This window comes from Onychomys torridus, chromosome 9 (assembly GCF_903995425.1).
Source record: "Onychomys torridus chromosome 9, mOncTor1.1, whole genome shotgun sequence".
NCBI lineage: Eukaryota > Metazoa > Chordata > Mammalia > Rodentia > Cricetidae > Onychomys > Onychomys torridus.
This window is the reverse complement of record NC_050451.1, coordinates 1530289-1545084: the sequence shown is the minus strand read 5'-3', so window position 1 is coordinate 1545084 and position 14796 is coordinate 1530289. Positions and strand designations below refer to the sequence as shown.

The following is a 14796-nucleotide window of genomic DNA, read 5'->3' as shown; positions in this document are numbered from 1 at the left end:
CAGAAATTAAAATGATTCAGTCACCTTAATTACATGTTTGGCCACCCGGGTCAAATAACATCCCCACAGGCTCGAAAGGGGAGGCCAAATTCTTTTGTCCCAGTTAAAAAAAAAAAAAAGGTGCTCAAAAAATGCCTCCAATGGCGGGGCTTGGAAAGTTTTTGATTAAAAAGGGATTTTTGTTGGAACACTTCTAATGAGATTTGAGTCTCAGTAACAATATAAAATTGAAAGCAGAATTACATACAAAAAGAGTAGTGTAAAATAGCACTGTTTTAGTACAATGGAAAATAAGGTGTTTGTGGTTTTGCTCCATAAATTCTGTGTTGTCTGCTCTTATGTACTCCTTCTTGGCCTTTCTCTGAATAGCCATTCTGATTTCCAAGGCCTCCTGGACCAGATTCATTTGTGGTGGGGAACCCCCACAATCAACATCTCTGAGGCTCGACTTTCTTCCTCTGTTTTATTGGCTTTTCAGGACTAATTCAGGGGCATGCATCACACTGGTGTTCAGTTACAGGGCAGACAATGAATTTTCCTAATCCATTTAGTGTGCTGACAGAGCCCTGTTCACAATTTATAGAATTTCCTTTTAGACATCTACCTATTTCACAGTTCATTAGGATTCAAACCGAACACCTGTGTTTATAAAGTCAGAAGCAATTTCATCCTAACAAGGTGTTAAATAAGGCATTTTCTGAGAACTCGAACAACAACTGTACTAGACTCTTGACCTACGAAAGGGAACAATGTCAATAGCTATCCGTGCTGTCTTCCAATGATCCCAAAACTGCTGTTCAACGGCCACAGAAAGTTTTCACTACAGCTCACAATGGTCCTTGTACTCCACTTGTCTCCTTTACCACAGTCTTCCTGTTTGTACCTTATGAAAGCGAGAGGCTGCGGCCTAATTCAGCAGGACTGTTAAAAATCGATAAAACAGCTAAAACCTGTAGAGAACCAAGTCAACCCCGTTAGCCAGTTCCTTCTCTGGCTAGATACAAGGCTACTTTCAACACTCCGGGTCTCACAAAGCCTGACCTTGACTCATTTTTATGTGACCCCAAACTTTGGACATCATTAATAAAGAGAGAATCAAAACAAAGCCTGTGTACATTGGGAGAAGGAAAGGGTGGTGTTTGGTGTTCCTGTCACTCACGCTTTCAAAATGGGAATGGGATGCATGCAGCAGAGGTGGTGACCCCCATAATGACTGTGGTTCCCAACAGTTCTTTTCCTATTGGCAATAAAGTATTATGCAGACCTCCCACCTGTGGCCACCATGATAGTTACTGCTCTGCAGGTCTACGTCTTTTTCTTGCAGTTAAAAATGTTATCAATAAAAATTTCAAACGATGCCTTTCCCCGCCAAATAAAAACATTTAAAAATGTGAGCCCAATAAGGGGATTGAACTGAAAAAATATAAATGACAAGAGGACTTTCTGTGTGTGTGTACGTGTTTTCACCAAGTCTCTTAATTTATTCATTCTAAAGACACTCCTTGCAAAGCTTAAAAAGAGAACACTGTACTCAACGGTGGCAAAGGGTAAGAGAGCCTGCAAAGCCGGCCTGGCTTGTGTGCTAATAACCGTTTAAAAAGCACCTGTGTTTGGAAATGCACTGAGTAAGCAGGGCAATCAGCAAAAGTCTATCTGAAGAAAAGACAGTAACAGTCTGAACTGAAGTGAGTAGAAAATAAATTCCAGGCAACCGGGGCCGGACATGAGAAGGGAAGCAGAAGTCCCTCCCTAGAAATCCCACATAAAATATATATTATGACAAATTGATTTAAAAAAAGAGAGAGAGAGAGAGAGAACTACTCTCTTGTTGCAAGCTTGTGGGTCTTAAAGACTGAGTAGTTCTTGAGCATGCAGAATTAATTGTCTGCAAGGTACCATGGTGCATGTACCTAGTCTCACAACCTTAGAGGCTATACAAAATGTTCCTGTCTCTCTGACACAACAACCTTCATGTCACCAGAAAGTGTGGTGGAGAGCCTGTCTCAGCTCAGACAGACTAAGGAATAAGGACATGTACTCTTTTATCCATTTAACATATTCATTGTTAGAAGTGTGGTTTTATGAGTCATCTTAAAAAATTATAGCCCAAGTTTGCTCCATGGTCAAGTTATCGCACTGAGTCACTGGTGACTCAGACATTGAGAGATGCTACCACAGGCTGAGAAAACACCTCCTCCCTCTACCAGCACCTTCCACAAGCTCTCTGGAATGATCATGCCACTTTTGCTAAAACTCCAACACATTATTCACATTACAAAAGTACAAACTGTACACAGAAGATCTAAGGAGCACCTTCCTCTCCACCTCAGAGAGAGCACAGCAATTAACTTCATGCATTCATTTACTTGTTGGTACACAGAACAAATGCACGCGTACACACACACACACACACACACACACACACACACACACACACACACACCATAAACATCTCTAAAGAAATAAAAATATTATACAATGTAAATTTTCTAAAAAATAATAACATCTCTGAGATTTTAAGCAATGGCCTTATTATTGTGGTCATAGTGTTACCTTGAAGATTCATGCCCTTCCTTAGCCAAGACAGTGTCATCATGCCTCATGACCTTGTGGACTCATATATTAAGACACTGTTATAAAACTTCACCAGATCTCTGTGTGAGACCTCCATCTACTAGGATCCTCAGAGGGAGCATTTTGTTCATGGTGAAAACAGTTCAATGATCCCAGTCACTTCATTCAGCATCTTTGGATCTATCTTTACCTTACACCAGAGCAACTTGAATAGTGATTTCATGGGTGATAATCCAGGTTTAACTCAAGTCACATTGAAAACACTAATCTGCAGTTTCTAGAACTCACTTTGACAGCCACAGAACACTGACCAGACATTTTGGTAATCAAACTAAATGGAAAAGTCCAAGACCAGAAACTCCTGAAATGATGTGTTCCCTATTGACCAGCACCATGAAGATCATAGATGCTTGACAAAGAACCCTCAAATTACACCACTGTTATGTCATTTAGACAAGCTGAAGGAAGAGCTGAGTGGAAGGCAACAGCCAGCTGAAGCATCTCTAGGTATGTGCAGTAAACCCCTGCTGTCCTAAAGCCAGGAGAGTCCGCCCCTCCACATGCACAACACCTTTCCTCCAAGACACGAGCCAAACAGGTCAGGTTTTTCAGAGTAACTGTGACGGCATTAGCTTTAATTATAGCACACACAAGTAGACATTTTGAATAGTTCGAAAATGTTAATTTCCTAAGGAGCTAGTTGTTTATGTATTTATTTCCATATTCTTTTCTTCCTTTACTTATCTGCTCTTAGACAAGACAGAAGATAAAGTCGAACTAAGAGTCTAGATGGGGTTACTGGTTACCAGTGACAGTGAGATTGCTGAGAGTTTATAGCATTGTAAACTAGTACTCCACCACATAGCCATGTGCTGAATACAGTCTGTACCCAACAAGGACAGTGTCACTGTCATAATCACAATGACACATGAACAATGTCCATACCATTTATGCCACAAAAATAATGTTTAAAAAAATATTTACATGCAGTCCATGGAGAAGAAGTCATTAATCTTGGAAGACCTTTGGGGCATATAAGCTACCTGAATCTATACATACTACTGCATGTGAATGTAAGTGTATGTTTGCCAAGAGGAACTTTTCTGGAGAGATGGTCTACAGATTGTATAATGTTTTTATCTGTGTTGATGACATTATAAAAAGGAAAGCTATGGACCTTTGCTATGGAACTCACCACCCTACCCATCATATGTTGTCTTTGCCTGCTGGAGCACAAAACCCCTATATTCCTTGTTAGTTAGCAAGTACTTAGAAGTACTTAGACATATAGATCACCTCCCTGGCCTATCTGCAACATAAATTAGTAAACAAAAAACAAAAAACAAAAAAACTTGAATGTTGTGTGGCACTACAACATATCTTCCAGAAAGGATGTTTAAGAATTGCCATGACAAGTGGTTCAGCAACCAATCACGCTGAGTAGAAGAGGATGCTCCATGAGAGAGCAGAAACAAAAGTCTTAATTTAGGAACAGAACCAATGGTCACTTAGGGCTCCTAGCCATGGGACTGAGACCTCAACAGAGCCACAAAACCTTCAACTACAGTCTGTCCTGCCTGTAAGACATGCTGGGGCTATGGTGGCGCAGAACTGTGGGAGTGGCCAACCCGTACTGGTCCAACTTGTGGCCCTTGCCATAAGAAGGACCCCAACCCTGACACTGGCTGGATGGTGAGAAACCAGAGTCAGGACTCCCCCAGAGACCCAGGATAGAGCCAAACACAACTAGAGAAAGAAAAGTCAATGAAATGACTCCTAGTGATATTCTCCTGTACTCATAGGTCGGTGCCATAGCCCAGTTATCATCAGAGGGGTGTCATCCAGCAACTGATAGGAGCAGATGCAGAGAACCACAGCCAAAGACTAGGCAGAGCCAGGGGAACACTGCAGAAGAGGGGGAGGAAGAATTGTAGCAGCCAGAGGGGGTCAAACACACCACAAGAACACAGGCCACAGAATCAACTAAGCAGGGCTCACAGAGGCTCACAGAAACTGAAGCAACAAACACCGACCCTGTATGGGTCTGAGCTAGAGCCTCTGCATATACCTTATGGTTGTATAGCTTGGTGTTCTTGAGGGACTCCCAAAATTGGGAGTGGGAGGTACCTCTGACTCTTTTGCTTGTACGTGGGACCCTATTCCTCCTACTGGGTTTCCATGTCCAGCCATGAGATGAGGGTTTGTACCCAGTCTCATTCTATCTTGTTAGGCCATGCTTGGTGGATATCCCTGGGAGACCTGCTCTTTTTCTTGGGGGGGGCATGGAACAGAGGAGGGGTTGATCTGGAGGAGATGGGAGGTAGGGAGAGGGATTGCGAGGAGGGGCGGGAGGGGAGACTAAGGTCAGGATATAATATAGGAGAGAAGAGTACACATTTAAAAAAACATTAAAAGGTAACTGGATTGAACTGTGAAAGTCTGTGCTCTATAAACACACAGGCTAAAGTTTCAGATGAAACTCACAAAGCTAAAATAGAATAGATTAGAAATAATTTAACTTGTTCAAGTGTCCTAGCAACCAACAGCAACAACACTAGTAACAATAACAGAAATACAGGAAACCCAACCTGCAGTTGGAACACTTTACTGCAGGCAAGGAACACACTTTCCTGAATTCTGTATTCAGATCTCCCCCATACATACACACATGTTAACAGGGAGATTCATGCACATCGACATACTTCCCACTTCGAAACACTGTATTCCTTCGTTTTAAAAAATGTTTTAATTCCAACTGAAATCAATCCTAGGACTTTTTCCTTCCTATTTTTCTGGTTGTCTTGATAATTACAAAAAAAAAAAAAATCAAGAAAGAACACAAGTCCATTTATTAGTACCCAACCACTAAGAAGAGCATGAACTGCTGGATGGCATAAGCCAGTGTGTAGGAAACAAAATAAGATGTGGCTGTGGGGTCCTTTGAAGCTATTTTTAAAAGTAAAATGTTATGTTAAGACTCATGTGGTGTATCTCTGTACATATATAATTATTATTCCACTGATTTATTGCACATATGTCAAAGAGCGCCTGGGTATTTGTACAAGTTAAAACAAACCAACCAAAAAGCCAAGCCACATAGCCACAAACCCAGACAACTTGCCTCCCACCTCTCACCCCTATCTTTCATCCTCCCACCTCCCAAACACACAGGTCCTACTTGCAGAACCTTCCTTACAGAGAGGAACTATTATGCCAGTTCAGCTGTCATTTAGAGTGTGCTCCACAGGAGTAACCAGCCGTAGATATCATTTATACTATATTGCAGATATACAGCTAAAGCCAGCTGGCAACACAGATATTCCAGAGAAGCCAACAAGACTCTACCCATTCTCTTTGGTTCTGGCAAGCTATTTGGAATGAGTCAACAATAAAATTGCAAACAACTGTCCCATGTCACCTCTTCTGAGAATGAGTTCTGCATCCCTCAGATGTGTTTTAACTCACATCTTTCAACATAGGGCATAATGAGATGGAACATATCTCATCCAACAACCACTCTTCCATTAAGCAAGCACTCATGAGCTAGGGAGACTGTACTAAAGAAAGGACCTAGCACTTCAATGTATTCTACCTGTTGCAACCCCTTGATTCAACAATTAGAGCTAATTTCAACTAAATTGCTTTCTTCAAGAGATGGACATTATTAGGTAACTTGTTCCTCTTTTTTCGATACACAGCTATCTTAATAGAAGAAAAAAGGCAAAAGAAAATTCCTTGGATGTTTCAGCTGATAGACTTATTAATGTGACACTCTCAACTTCAAAGCAGCAGTATAGAAATACCATCTCATTGTCCTCACAGGAAGAATGACTTCATTTCTACTTCAAAGCACCATCTCTTCATCAGGTCATTTAATTATTGAACATGGGACAGAAGCTGTCCACATGATGTCACCTCTGTCTTTTTCATGAAATATATATGGGTCTACTTTACGTCGTGTTCATTTGAACGAGGGAAAACAGAAGGATGGGCAGGCAGACTGCCATAGGTATCAGAATGAGGCAGTGAGAGGAGAGGCCTTTCTGAACTGGCTTTTCTCACTCTTGCCTTCTGGAGAGGTACTGTCAGGGGACCCGGGTACCTGCTCAGGCAAGCAGGCTGCCTTGCTCATCACATTTCCTTCCACCCAACTCATAGTAGTGTAACTGCAATAACCTTAAGACAAAACACAGGTATGAAAAGGTGCTTTGTAAAGCAAAAGTTGTGTTTTTGAATAGGAGTCAGCAAACTACCTGTCCTGTGCATAATATGGAAGCAAGAAGGAGCCCTGACTGGACATTCCAATGCCTGCTCATGCGACTTGCTTCACAAAAATCATACTGCGAGTGTCAGCAATTATTTTCCATGAAAGATGAGACAGTAAACACCATCAGCTCTGTGGGCCTCACAGGCTCTGTAATGACTGTATGACTCTGCCATTAGAGCAAGAAAGCAGACATGGTGAATAACAGACATGGTAGGTTCTAATAGTATTTGATAAAATCAAGCAAGGGGCCAGGTTTGGATCCCATCAATCCTGTTCTAGATTGACAACTCACTGCTAGATGGCAGAAATGTCAAATAGAGCAGGCATTAGCTTCGTGACACTACTAAATGTGTAAAACAGTTACAGTGACTGAAGAACTACATTTGAAATTTCGCTAAACTGGTAAATTTAAATATCCTTGTGTGGCTAATGGCTCAGTACTGAACAGCAGTGTTCTAGAAACTCTGCACTGATGCCCCATTAAATGAGATGAAAGCCATCTTCTAATTTATGCCATAAATCCATGCAACTTTGCATAAAAGGCCCATGCATTGACTGAGGGCACAGACCTACTCAAGAACCCAACTAACTCCTAAGGCAAATGTAACTCCTCCTTACCCACTTTCAGGTCTAGCTACACAAAGACAGGATGCAAAAAGCCCCCAGAGAACACACATGACAATTCCGTTGCCTTCTCCCAAAGTTACCCACAAGGCACCGCCTCAGCACACAGATCAGCCTGGTTTACCACCTTCTTTGCTATATTGCCTATCACCCTGGACAGCTGTTTTATTTATACAACAATGAGTGCATGTGCTGCATTTCTCATAAAACAGAATGGTGTAATCCAACCAGAGGAAGCAGGAAAAGAGGATAATAACACATGTGGTGGGTTTTTTTTTTGGGGGGGGGGATGTTTTTGTTGTTCCTCTAAGTATGAAACAGAAGTATCAGAGCAATATTCCCTTTCAGAAACATACAATGGTATTTTCTTCATTGGAAAAATTAGTAAGAAATCACCTTTAACAAGTGACATCAGGTAAGGTATGGACTAGTCTAATCATTTCATGATTTTGATGAAATCTAATCATTCCAGATCCAATTCCTTATAATTCTCAAATCCAATAATAATAGTAGTAGTAGTAGTAATAATAATAATAATAATAATAATAATAATAATAATAATAATACTTTAAACAATGGAAAAATAGAATAGAAAAAAATCTAAATGTGAAACAAACTCTTTGGGTGTATAACATGACACAGTCAACAGGAGACAATGAACCCAGTCTTCATCCATAATTATCCCACTTCAGTGTGAGACTGTCTTGCCTGCAGAAGGAATCACATGTTGGTCTAGGGGATTGCTGCAATCTCAGTTGTGTGTGTGTGTATGGGGCGGGGGGTGTCACAAAGCTATGATACACACAATAGGCATTGGGTTTGAAAAAATCCAAAATTCTATGAATCCTCAAACACATCTGGCCCCAACAGTTTCAGGAAAGGGTTCTTCAGAATGCCTCTCAGGAAGAACACCATATACAGCAAAGTGCCGCTGCTCTCCAGACAGTACCTTACCTCTGTCTGAAGGATGGCAGCTCTCTGTTCTTTGGCAGTAAGCGACTCTTTAAGCACTTCAATGTGTTGCTTGCAATCTGAATTTTGATTGCTAAGGGTTTCAAGCTTTGTTTGTAAGGCAAGAAGTTCTGACTCCTTCTTAGAAAGTTCCTGCTTCAGCTGGTCAATCTGGAAAACAAAACAATGGCAAAATCAGTTTACCCTGCTCATTTCTCTGTTTCAGTAGCCAGTGGATTATGGATCTGGCAGGAAATGCCATGAATCTGCTTCAAGAGATGGCCCTGGTCTGGAAGAGGCTCTACAGAGACAAGGAAGGAGGTGGATGCCTCCCACCTCACTCAGATGCTAAAACCTTCTTGTCTCCAAAACCCAGACGTCTACTGTCAATATGCAGACCATGGGGAGGGAGGGGCAACACTGTTATTTAACCCAAGATACAAGTTCACAGTGGAGACAGTGACTCAAGGGTATCATCTGAAGACAATCTTCAAAAGGAAAAATAATTTAAGGCATTTTATTTCTATGAAACATAAAGAAGACAAAAGAACCTAAAATACACATAAGGTGTAAGAAAAAGCAATGCAAGAAACACTCATCATTCAAGTGACCAAAACTAAAATTAACAGTAATTACAATCAATCCTGTCAAAACCATCCTGAATCTATCTCCCTCTAGCCCTCTTTAGAAATGTCACTGAATTCTGAGATCATTTTTAGTTTTATCATTAACTTTTGCATCCATACAGAACATATTAGTTTTTCATATTTTAAAACTTTGTGTTGCATATACCTTAAGGGTTTATGTGCTAGTGATTAAATCATGTCCATGTAAACCCACATACATAGAATTCAATCATGTTTTACTTTAGAAGAACATTCCACTGCAAAGCGTTCACCTCAACTTATTTATCAGTTCTGCTACTGACCTGGTATTTGTTCTCGATTTTTAACCTTTACAACAGTGCTACTCTGAAAATATATGAAACATGGTCATATAGCTATCATCTTCTCAAGGTTCCATCTAGGTGTGAAGTCACTGAACTGTGTAGCATGTACGTGCATCTCTGTCAGTGTTCTACTGCTGTGAAGAGACACCATGGCCACGACAGCTTTTATAAAAGAAAGTGTTCTGTAGGCACACACTTACAGTTTCAAAGGTCAATTATCTTCAGGGCAGGGAGCATGGCAGCATGCAGGGACACATGGAGCTGGGCAAGGAACTGAGAGCTCTACATTTGGAGCTGCAGGCAGCAGGAAGAGAGTGAAACTGGACCTGGCTTGGGCTTTTGAAACCTCAAAGCCCACCCCCAGTGACACACTTCCTCCAACAAGGCCACATCTACTCCAACAAAGCCACATCTCCTAATACTTCTCAAGTCATGCCACTTGCTGATGACTAAGCATTCAAATATATGTGCCTATGGGACCATTCTTATTCAAACCACCACATTCTACTCCCTGACCCCCACAAGCTTATAGCCATAATGTAACATATATAATAATGTAATGTATATCATAATATAAAATGCATTTAGCCCAACTTCAAAAATCCTCATAGTCTATCACAGTCTCAACAATGTTTAAAAGTCAGTTCAAAGTCTTTCTGAGATTCCTAGCAATCTCTTAACTGTAACCCCTGTAAAATCAAAATCAAAAAGCATATCACATACCTCAAACATACAATGGCACAGAATATACATTACCATTCCAAAAGGAAAAAATTGGAGCATACCAAAGAAATACTGAACTAAAACAGGACCAAAACCAGCTAGGCAAACTCCAAACTCTGCATCTCCATGTCTGATGTCAAAGTGCTCTTGAGATCTCCAACTCCTTTCAGCTTCACTGACTGCAACACACTTCTTTCTCTTGGGCTGTTTCGACTCCCTGTTAGCAGCTCTCCTTAGCAGGTATGCTACCATTCTGGCATCTCCAACATCTTAGAGTCTCCAATACAATCCAGGCTTCACCTTCACAGCTTAATACAATGTCCTCTCTGAGCCTCCATGCAGGGAAACCACTGACACAGGCCTGGTCTCGGCAGCTTTCTTTAGCTGCAGAGGGAGATTCCACAACCCCTTTCTTGTATCCTTTACTCTAAAGTCAGAACCATATGGTTGCCAAGTTCTGCTGCTTGCCGGGGCTGGGACATGGTCCCTTATTCAATTACATCTGCATCAGCTTTCTGTTGTTGATGGTTCCCTTCACTGCTTAAGCTTTTCGTTAATTTCTTTTCACAAGTTGGGAGCTTAGCTAGGTGGAGTATGGTCCTGAGGTCACCACTCTCTTTATTCTATTTAGCATAAGAATCTTCTTTGAACTTTTTATTAGCTTGAGCAATGGACTTAGCTCCATTACACTTCCTAATGCTCCTTTTCTTTTCAAACTATGCATTTCACATTTTTCCTTGCTCAACTTGCTCCTTTTCATTATAGAACTACATAAGAGTAACCAATAATAACCACGCAACAGAGTCAATACCTGGCTGTCTTGAAATTTCCTCTTCCAACACCATTAATCCAAAACTATTCAGTTTAACTTCAGGCAGATTTTTTGGACAAGGGCAGAAAGCAGTCACATTATTCCCTAAAATATCGTAAAAACAGTCTCTAGGCCACTTACTAATATTCTTCCCCTCTAAGACTTCTTGAGTTGGGCCCCAACAGTTCAAGTTGCCTTCAGCATTGTCTTCCATGCTCCTATGTGGGTGACCCATTATCCCCTGCTTAAAGTACCCAACCCCTTTTCTAGTCCAAAGTCCCAAAGTCTTCCATATTCCTCCAATAAACAGTACAGTCAGGCCTCTCATACTACCCTACTCCTGATACCAAATTCTGTCTTAGTCAGTGTTCTATTGCTGTGAAGAGACACCATGACCAAGGCAATTCTTACAAACAAAAAGTATTTAGTTGGGACTTGCTTACAGTTTCAAAGGTAAGTCCATTACCATCATGACAGGGAACATGACAACAACACACAGGCAAACATGGTGCTGGATAAGGAACCAAGAATTCTACATCCATATCTGTAGGCAGCCGGAAGAGAGTGACACTGAGCAAGTCTAGAGCTTTGGAAGCCTCAAAGCCCACCCACAGTGACACACTTCCTCAGACAAGGCCAAACCTCCTAATCCTTCTCAAAACATGCCACTTGCTGATAACAAAGTATTCAGATATGTGAGCCTATGAGGCCCTTCTCATTCAAACCACCACAACATCTTAATCTAATTTTACCAGATAAGACAAAAAAAAATGTTTTCCAAAGCAGTTATATTAATTTTCATGACCACAAGCAGCTTGTAAAAATGCCATTTCTTCATAGCTTTCCCGGTATCTTATGTCACTACACTTTTGTCCACTCTTATGAGCTGTGGTAGATGATCTTCTGAGAAGACTTGCACCACGAGGTCCTTCTCTCTTCTTCAAAACTGTCACTCTTCCAAACCAGAAGAAGTGGGTCTGTTTCCTGCTCTTGACCTTGCACTGAACAACGATTCTGAATGGGCAAAGTGTCACACCTCTTCCTGCCCTAACCTAGAAGACAACTCACAGCCTCTGTCCCCACAATCAAAGCCAGCAGCATAGTGTGAGTTCAGCCACTTTGTGACAATCCCAACTGGAAGTCTCTGCCTCCTGTTGGAATCCAGCTAACATAGTATAAAGTCATCAACCCTGTAAAAACTCCACTATGTGGAAGTCCATACAAGCCACATGAAAAGGCCACTCAAGAAGAAGAGCCTGCTCCTTCAACTTGGTATGCCAGACTTTGTTGACTACCGTGGGAGGCCTTACCCACTCTGAGGAGTGGATGGGGTAGAGTGGGAGGGAGGTGAGGAGGCGGGAGAAGGGGAGGGAGGGGGAACTGGGGTTGGTATGTAAAATGAAAAAAAATTTAATAAATAAATATATTTTTAAAAGAAGAAGAAGAGGAGGAGGAGGAAGAGGAGGAGGAAGCTGTCTTGTTCTAGGTCTCAAGGGAAAATTTTTCAATGTTTCATCATTTAGTTTGACATCTGGTTTTCACATGTAGACAAATAATGTTATTTACTAACAAATACAGTAATTAGACCTTTGAAGATGCACTTTTGGTTTTGAGAAAATTCTCTTTTATTGCACTCATTTCAAGAGTTTCTTTAAATCATTAAAGAATGCTTAATATTATCCAACATTCTACCTCCATCCCATGCTCTCCTTCCTTTAATATGTTTTAATGAGTCACATCAATAGAATTTCAACATTATCTGTTCCTTGTATTTCTATGAAAACTTCACTTAGTCATGACATACAATATTCTTCAATGTTAATGGATTCAGATGCAGCTACTCTTTCACCTATGTTTTGGGGTAACAGTGCTCTGTTCTGTTCCTGTCTGTGCTGTTGTTTTGGAGTTTTGGTGTAAGCTTATCTATGGAAGCTTATTTTAATGTGCTTGGAGATCTTTTCTATAAAGTTGGATTATTTTTTATTTTGATGTTCATTAGAAAACATGAGCAAAAACATATAAAGCTGTAATATTTCCCCTACTAAGAATTCTACATTGCAACTAAATTTTCATATTAACTTAAAGGAAAATTTCACCAAACCTACTTATCTCTTCTACTAATGGTATCTATGATCATGCTTTCTCAAATACTTTTCTTTGATGTTTCCTTGCTTGATATCATCAGAAACGTGCCAAATTAAACCAAGAAATCAAAGATCCAGTTTTGGAAGTGCTGATAAGACAAGTTCACTTTTGGCTTTTGCTCATCAATTTTTGCTCTGGTTTTTAAACTTTTTCCTTCCTTGTGCTTCTTTGGGATTATTCTGCTTGTTTTTCCTAAATTTATAAATTAGAAATTTATCTCACTAATTTTCAGCACTTTCCTCCACTTCCTCCTTCCTCCTGTGTGTGTGTGTGTGTGTGTGTGTGTGTGTGTGTGTGTGTGTGATTGGATTCACCTACACAGGGAAAATGGTTCTGGATCTGGGCAGAGTTAGGGAGAGATGATATGATAAAAATAATTGTAAAAATTCCCAAAGAATCAATCAAAATTTTATACTAAAAAGAGAAGTCAAACATATTCAGCAACTGAGATGTGCATTATCCAATAGTAAGCCCAGGATCAGATAACTCATGAAATTGGAAGCTTACATTTTCAGTATGTTTTACTTTAAAAAGTCTGCTTCATCTGTTTATAGCTTATAGGATGTGTTAAAACTACCCGCTGAATGATAAAATCATCAATTGCTTCTTGTACTTCTGTCAATTATTTTAACTTCAGAAATAATGTCTTTGCCTTGAAGACTAAAGCAGCTTTTATGGCAAGTATTTGACTAGTTTGCCCATCTTCATTTTCAGTGTTACTTTGTATGGGAGTGTGGCATGGCGTGGCGTGTGTGTGTGTGTGTGTGTGTGTGTGTGTGTGTGTGTGAGAGAGAGAGAGAGAGAGAGAGAGAGAGAGAGAGAGAGAGAGGAGAGACAGAGAGAGGCAGGCGCGTGGTGGGGGGCGGTATATGTAGGATGTTGGATGGCTTGCCATAACACTCTGCCTTACTCCCTTGAGACAGAGCCTCTCATTGAACCTTGGGATAAGCTGGCAGCCAGCTAGTCCTAATGATCCTCATGTCACGAGTGCACAGTAATCAGGTAGATGCATAACACATCCCCCTTTTATAGGGTGCTGGGACCCTAATCCTACCTCGGGTATCTTTGCTCACACAGCAAGCACTCTTGCCCTGAGGCACCTCTCCAAACCTTCCATGTCTCTTCAGCCTGGGCTGTTCTTTCCACTAGTAAAGAGCAATCTCCACATCCTTTTATTCTGTCTGGAAAGATCAAGTGGAATATTTATCACAGCCACATGATTTTATTTCAGTGCACCACCTGGGATTTCTCTCTATGCTACCCTTTCTTTCTTTTTTTATTTGGTTTCTCTTTCTGCCTTGTTTGGAATGACTTTTTTTCATTATTATTTTTTCACCATAAATTTAAAAGTTATACTTAGATTTACATTTATTTTACTTAACTTATTTTGATCTTAGGTTACCACTCTAGAAATTATACAATTTATCTTTTTAATGTGTCATCTTCAATATTATGTTTATCTTCTTCCTAAATAACATGAGGCTCTTCAGCTCAGATCCCATCACCAGACTCTAGACAAATAATATTATGCCATTTAGTTCTGTCATGCTTTGATTTTAGTGGCATTACTTTTTAAAAGATTTGTGTGTGTGTGTGTGTGTGTGTGTGTGTGCGCGCGCGCGCGCGTGCACGCGCGTGTGTGTGCACATGTGTGTGTTAGCATACATGCATGTGGGTACCTATGGAGGCTAGAAAAGGGTGTCAGATCCGCTGGTTTTGGAGTTAAAAACAGGTGTGGACCTACCTGATGTG

The 14796-nt window shown here is 40.6% G+C and overlaps 1 protein-coding gene across 1 annotated transcript in view; it reads right to left on the bottom strand.

Moving 5' to 3' along the window:
* Erc2 (ELKS/RAB6-interacting/CAST family member 2) overlaps window positions 1–14796 on the bottom strand; it is a 913086-nt gene that overhangs the window by 562110 nt on the left and 336180 nt on the right. Inside the window, exon 7 of the mRNA XM_036199185.1 lies at window positions 8420–8587. Coding sequence (XP_036055078.1) covers window positions 8420–8587 — 168 coding nt within the window. The remainder of the gene's footprint in view (window positions 1–8419; window positions 8588–14796) is intronic.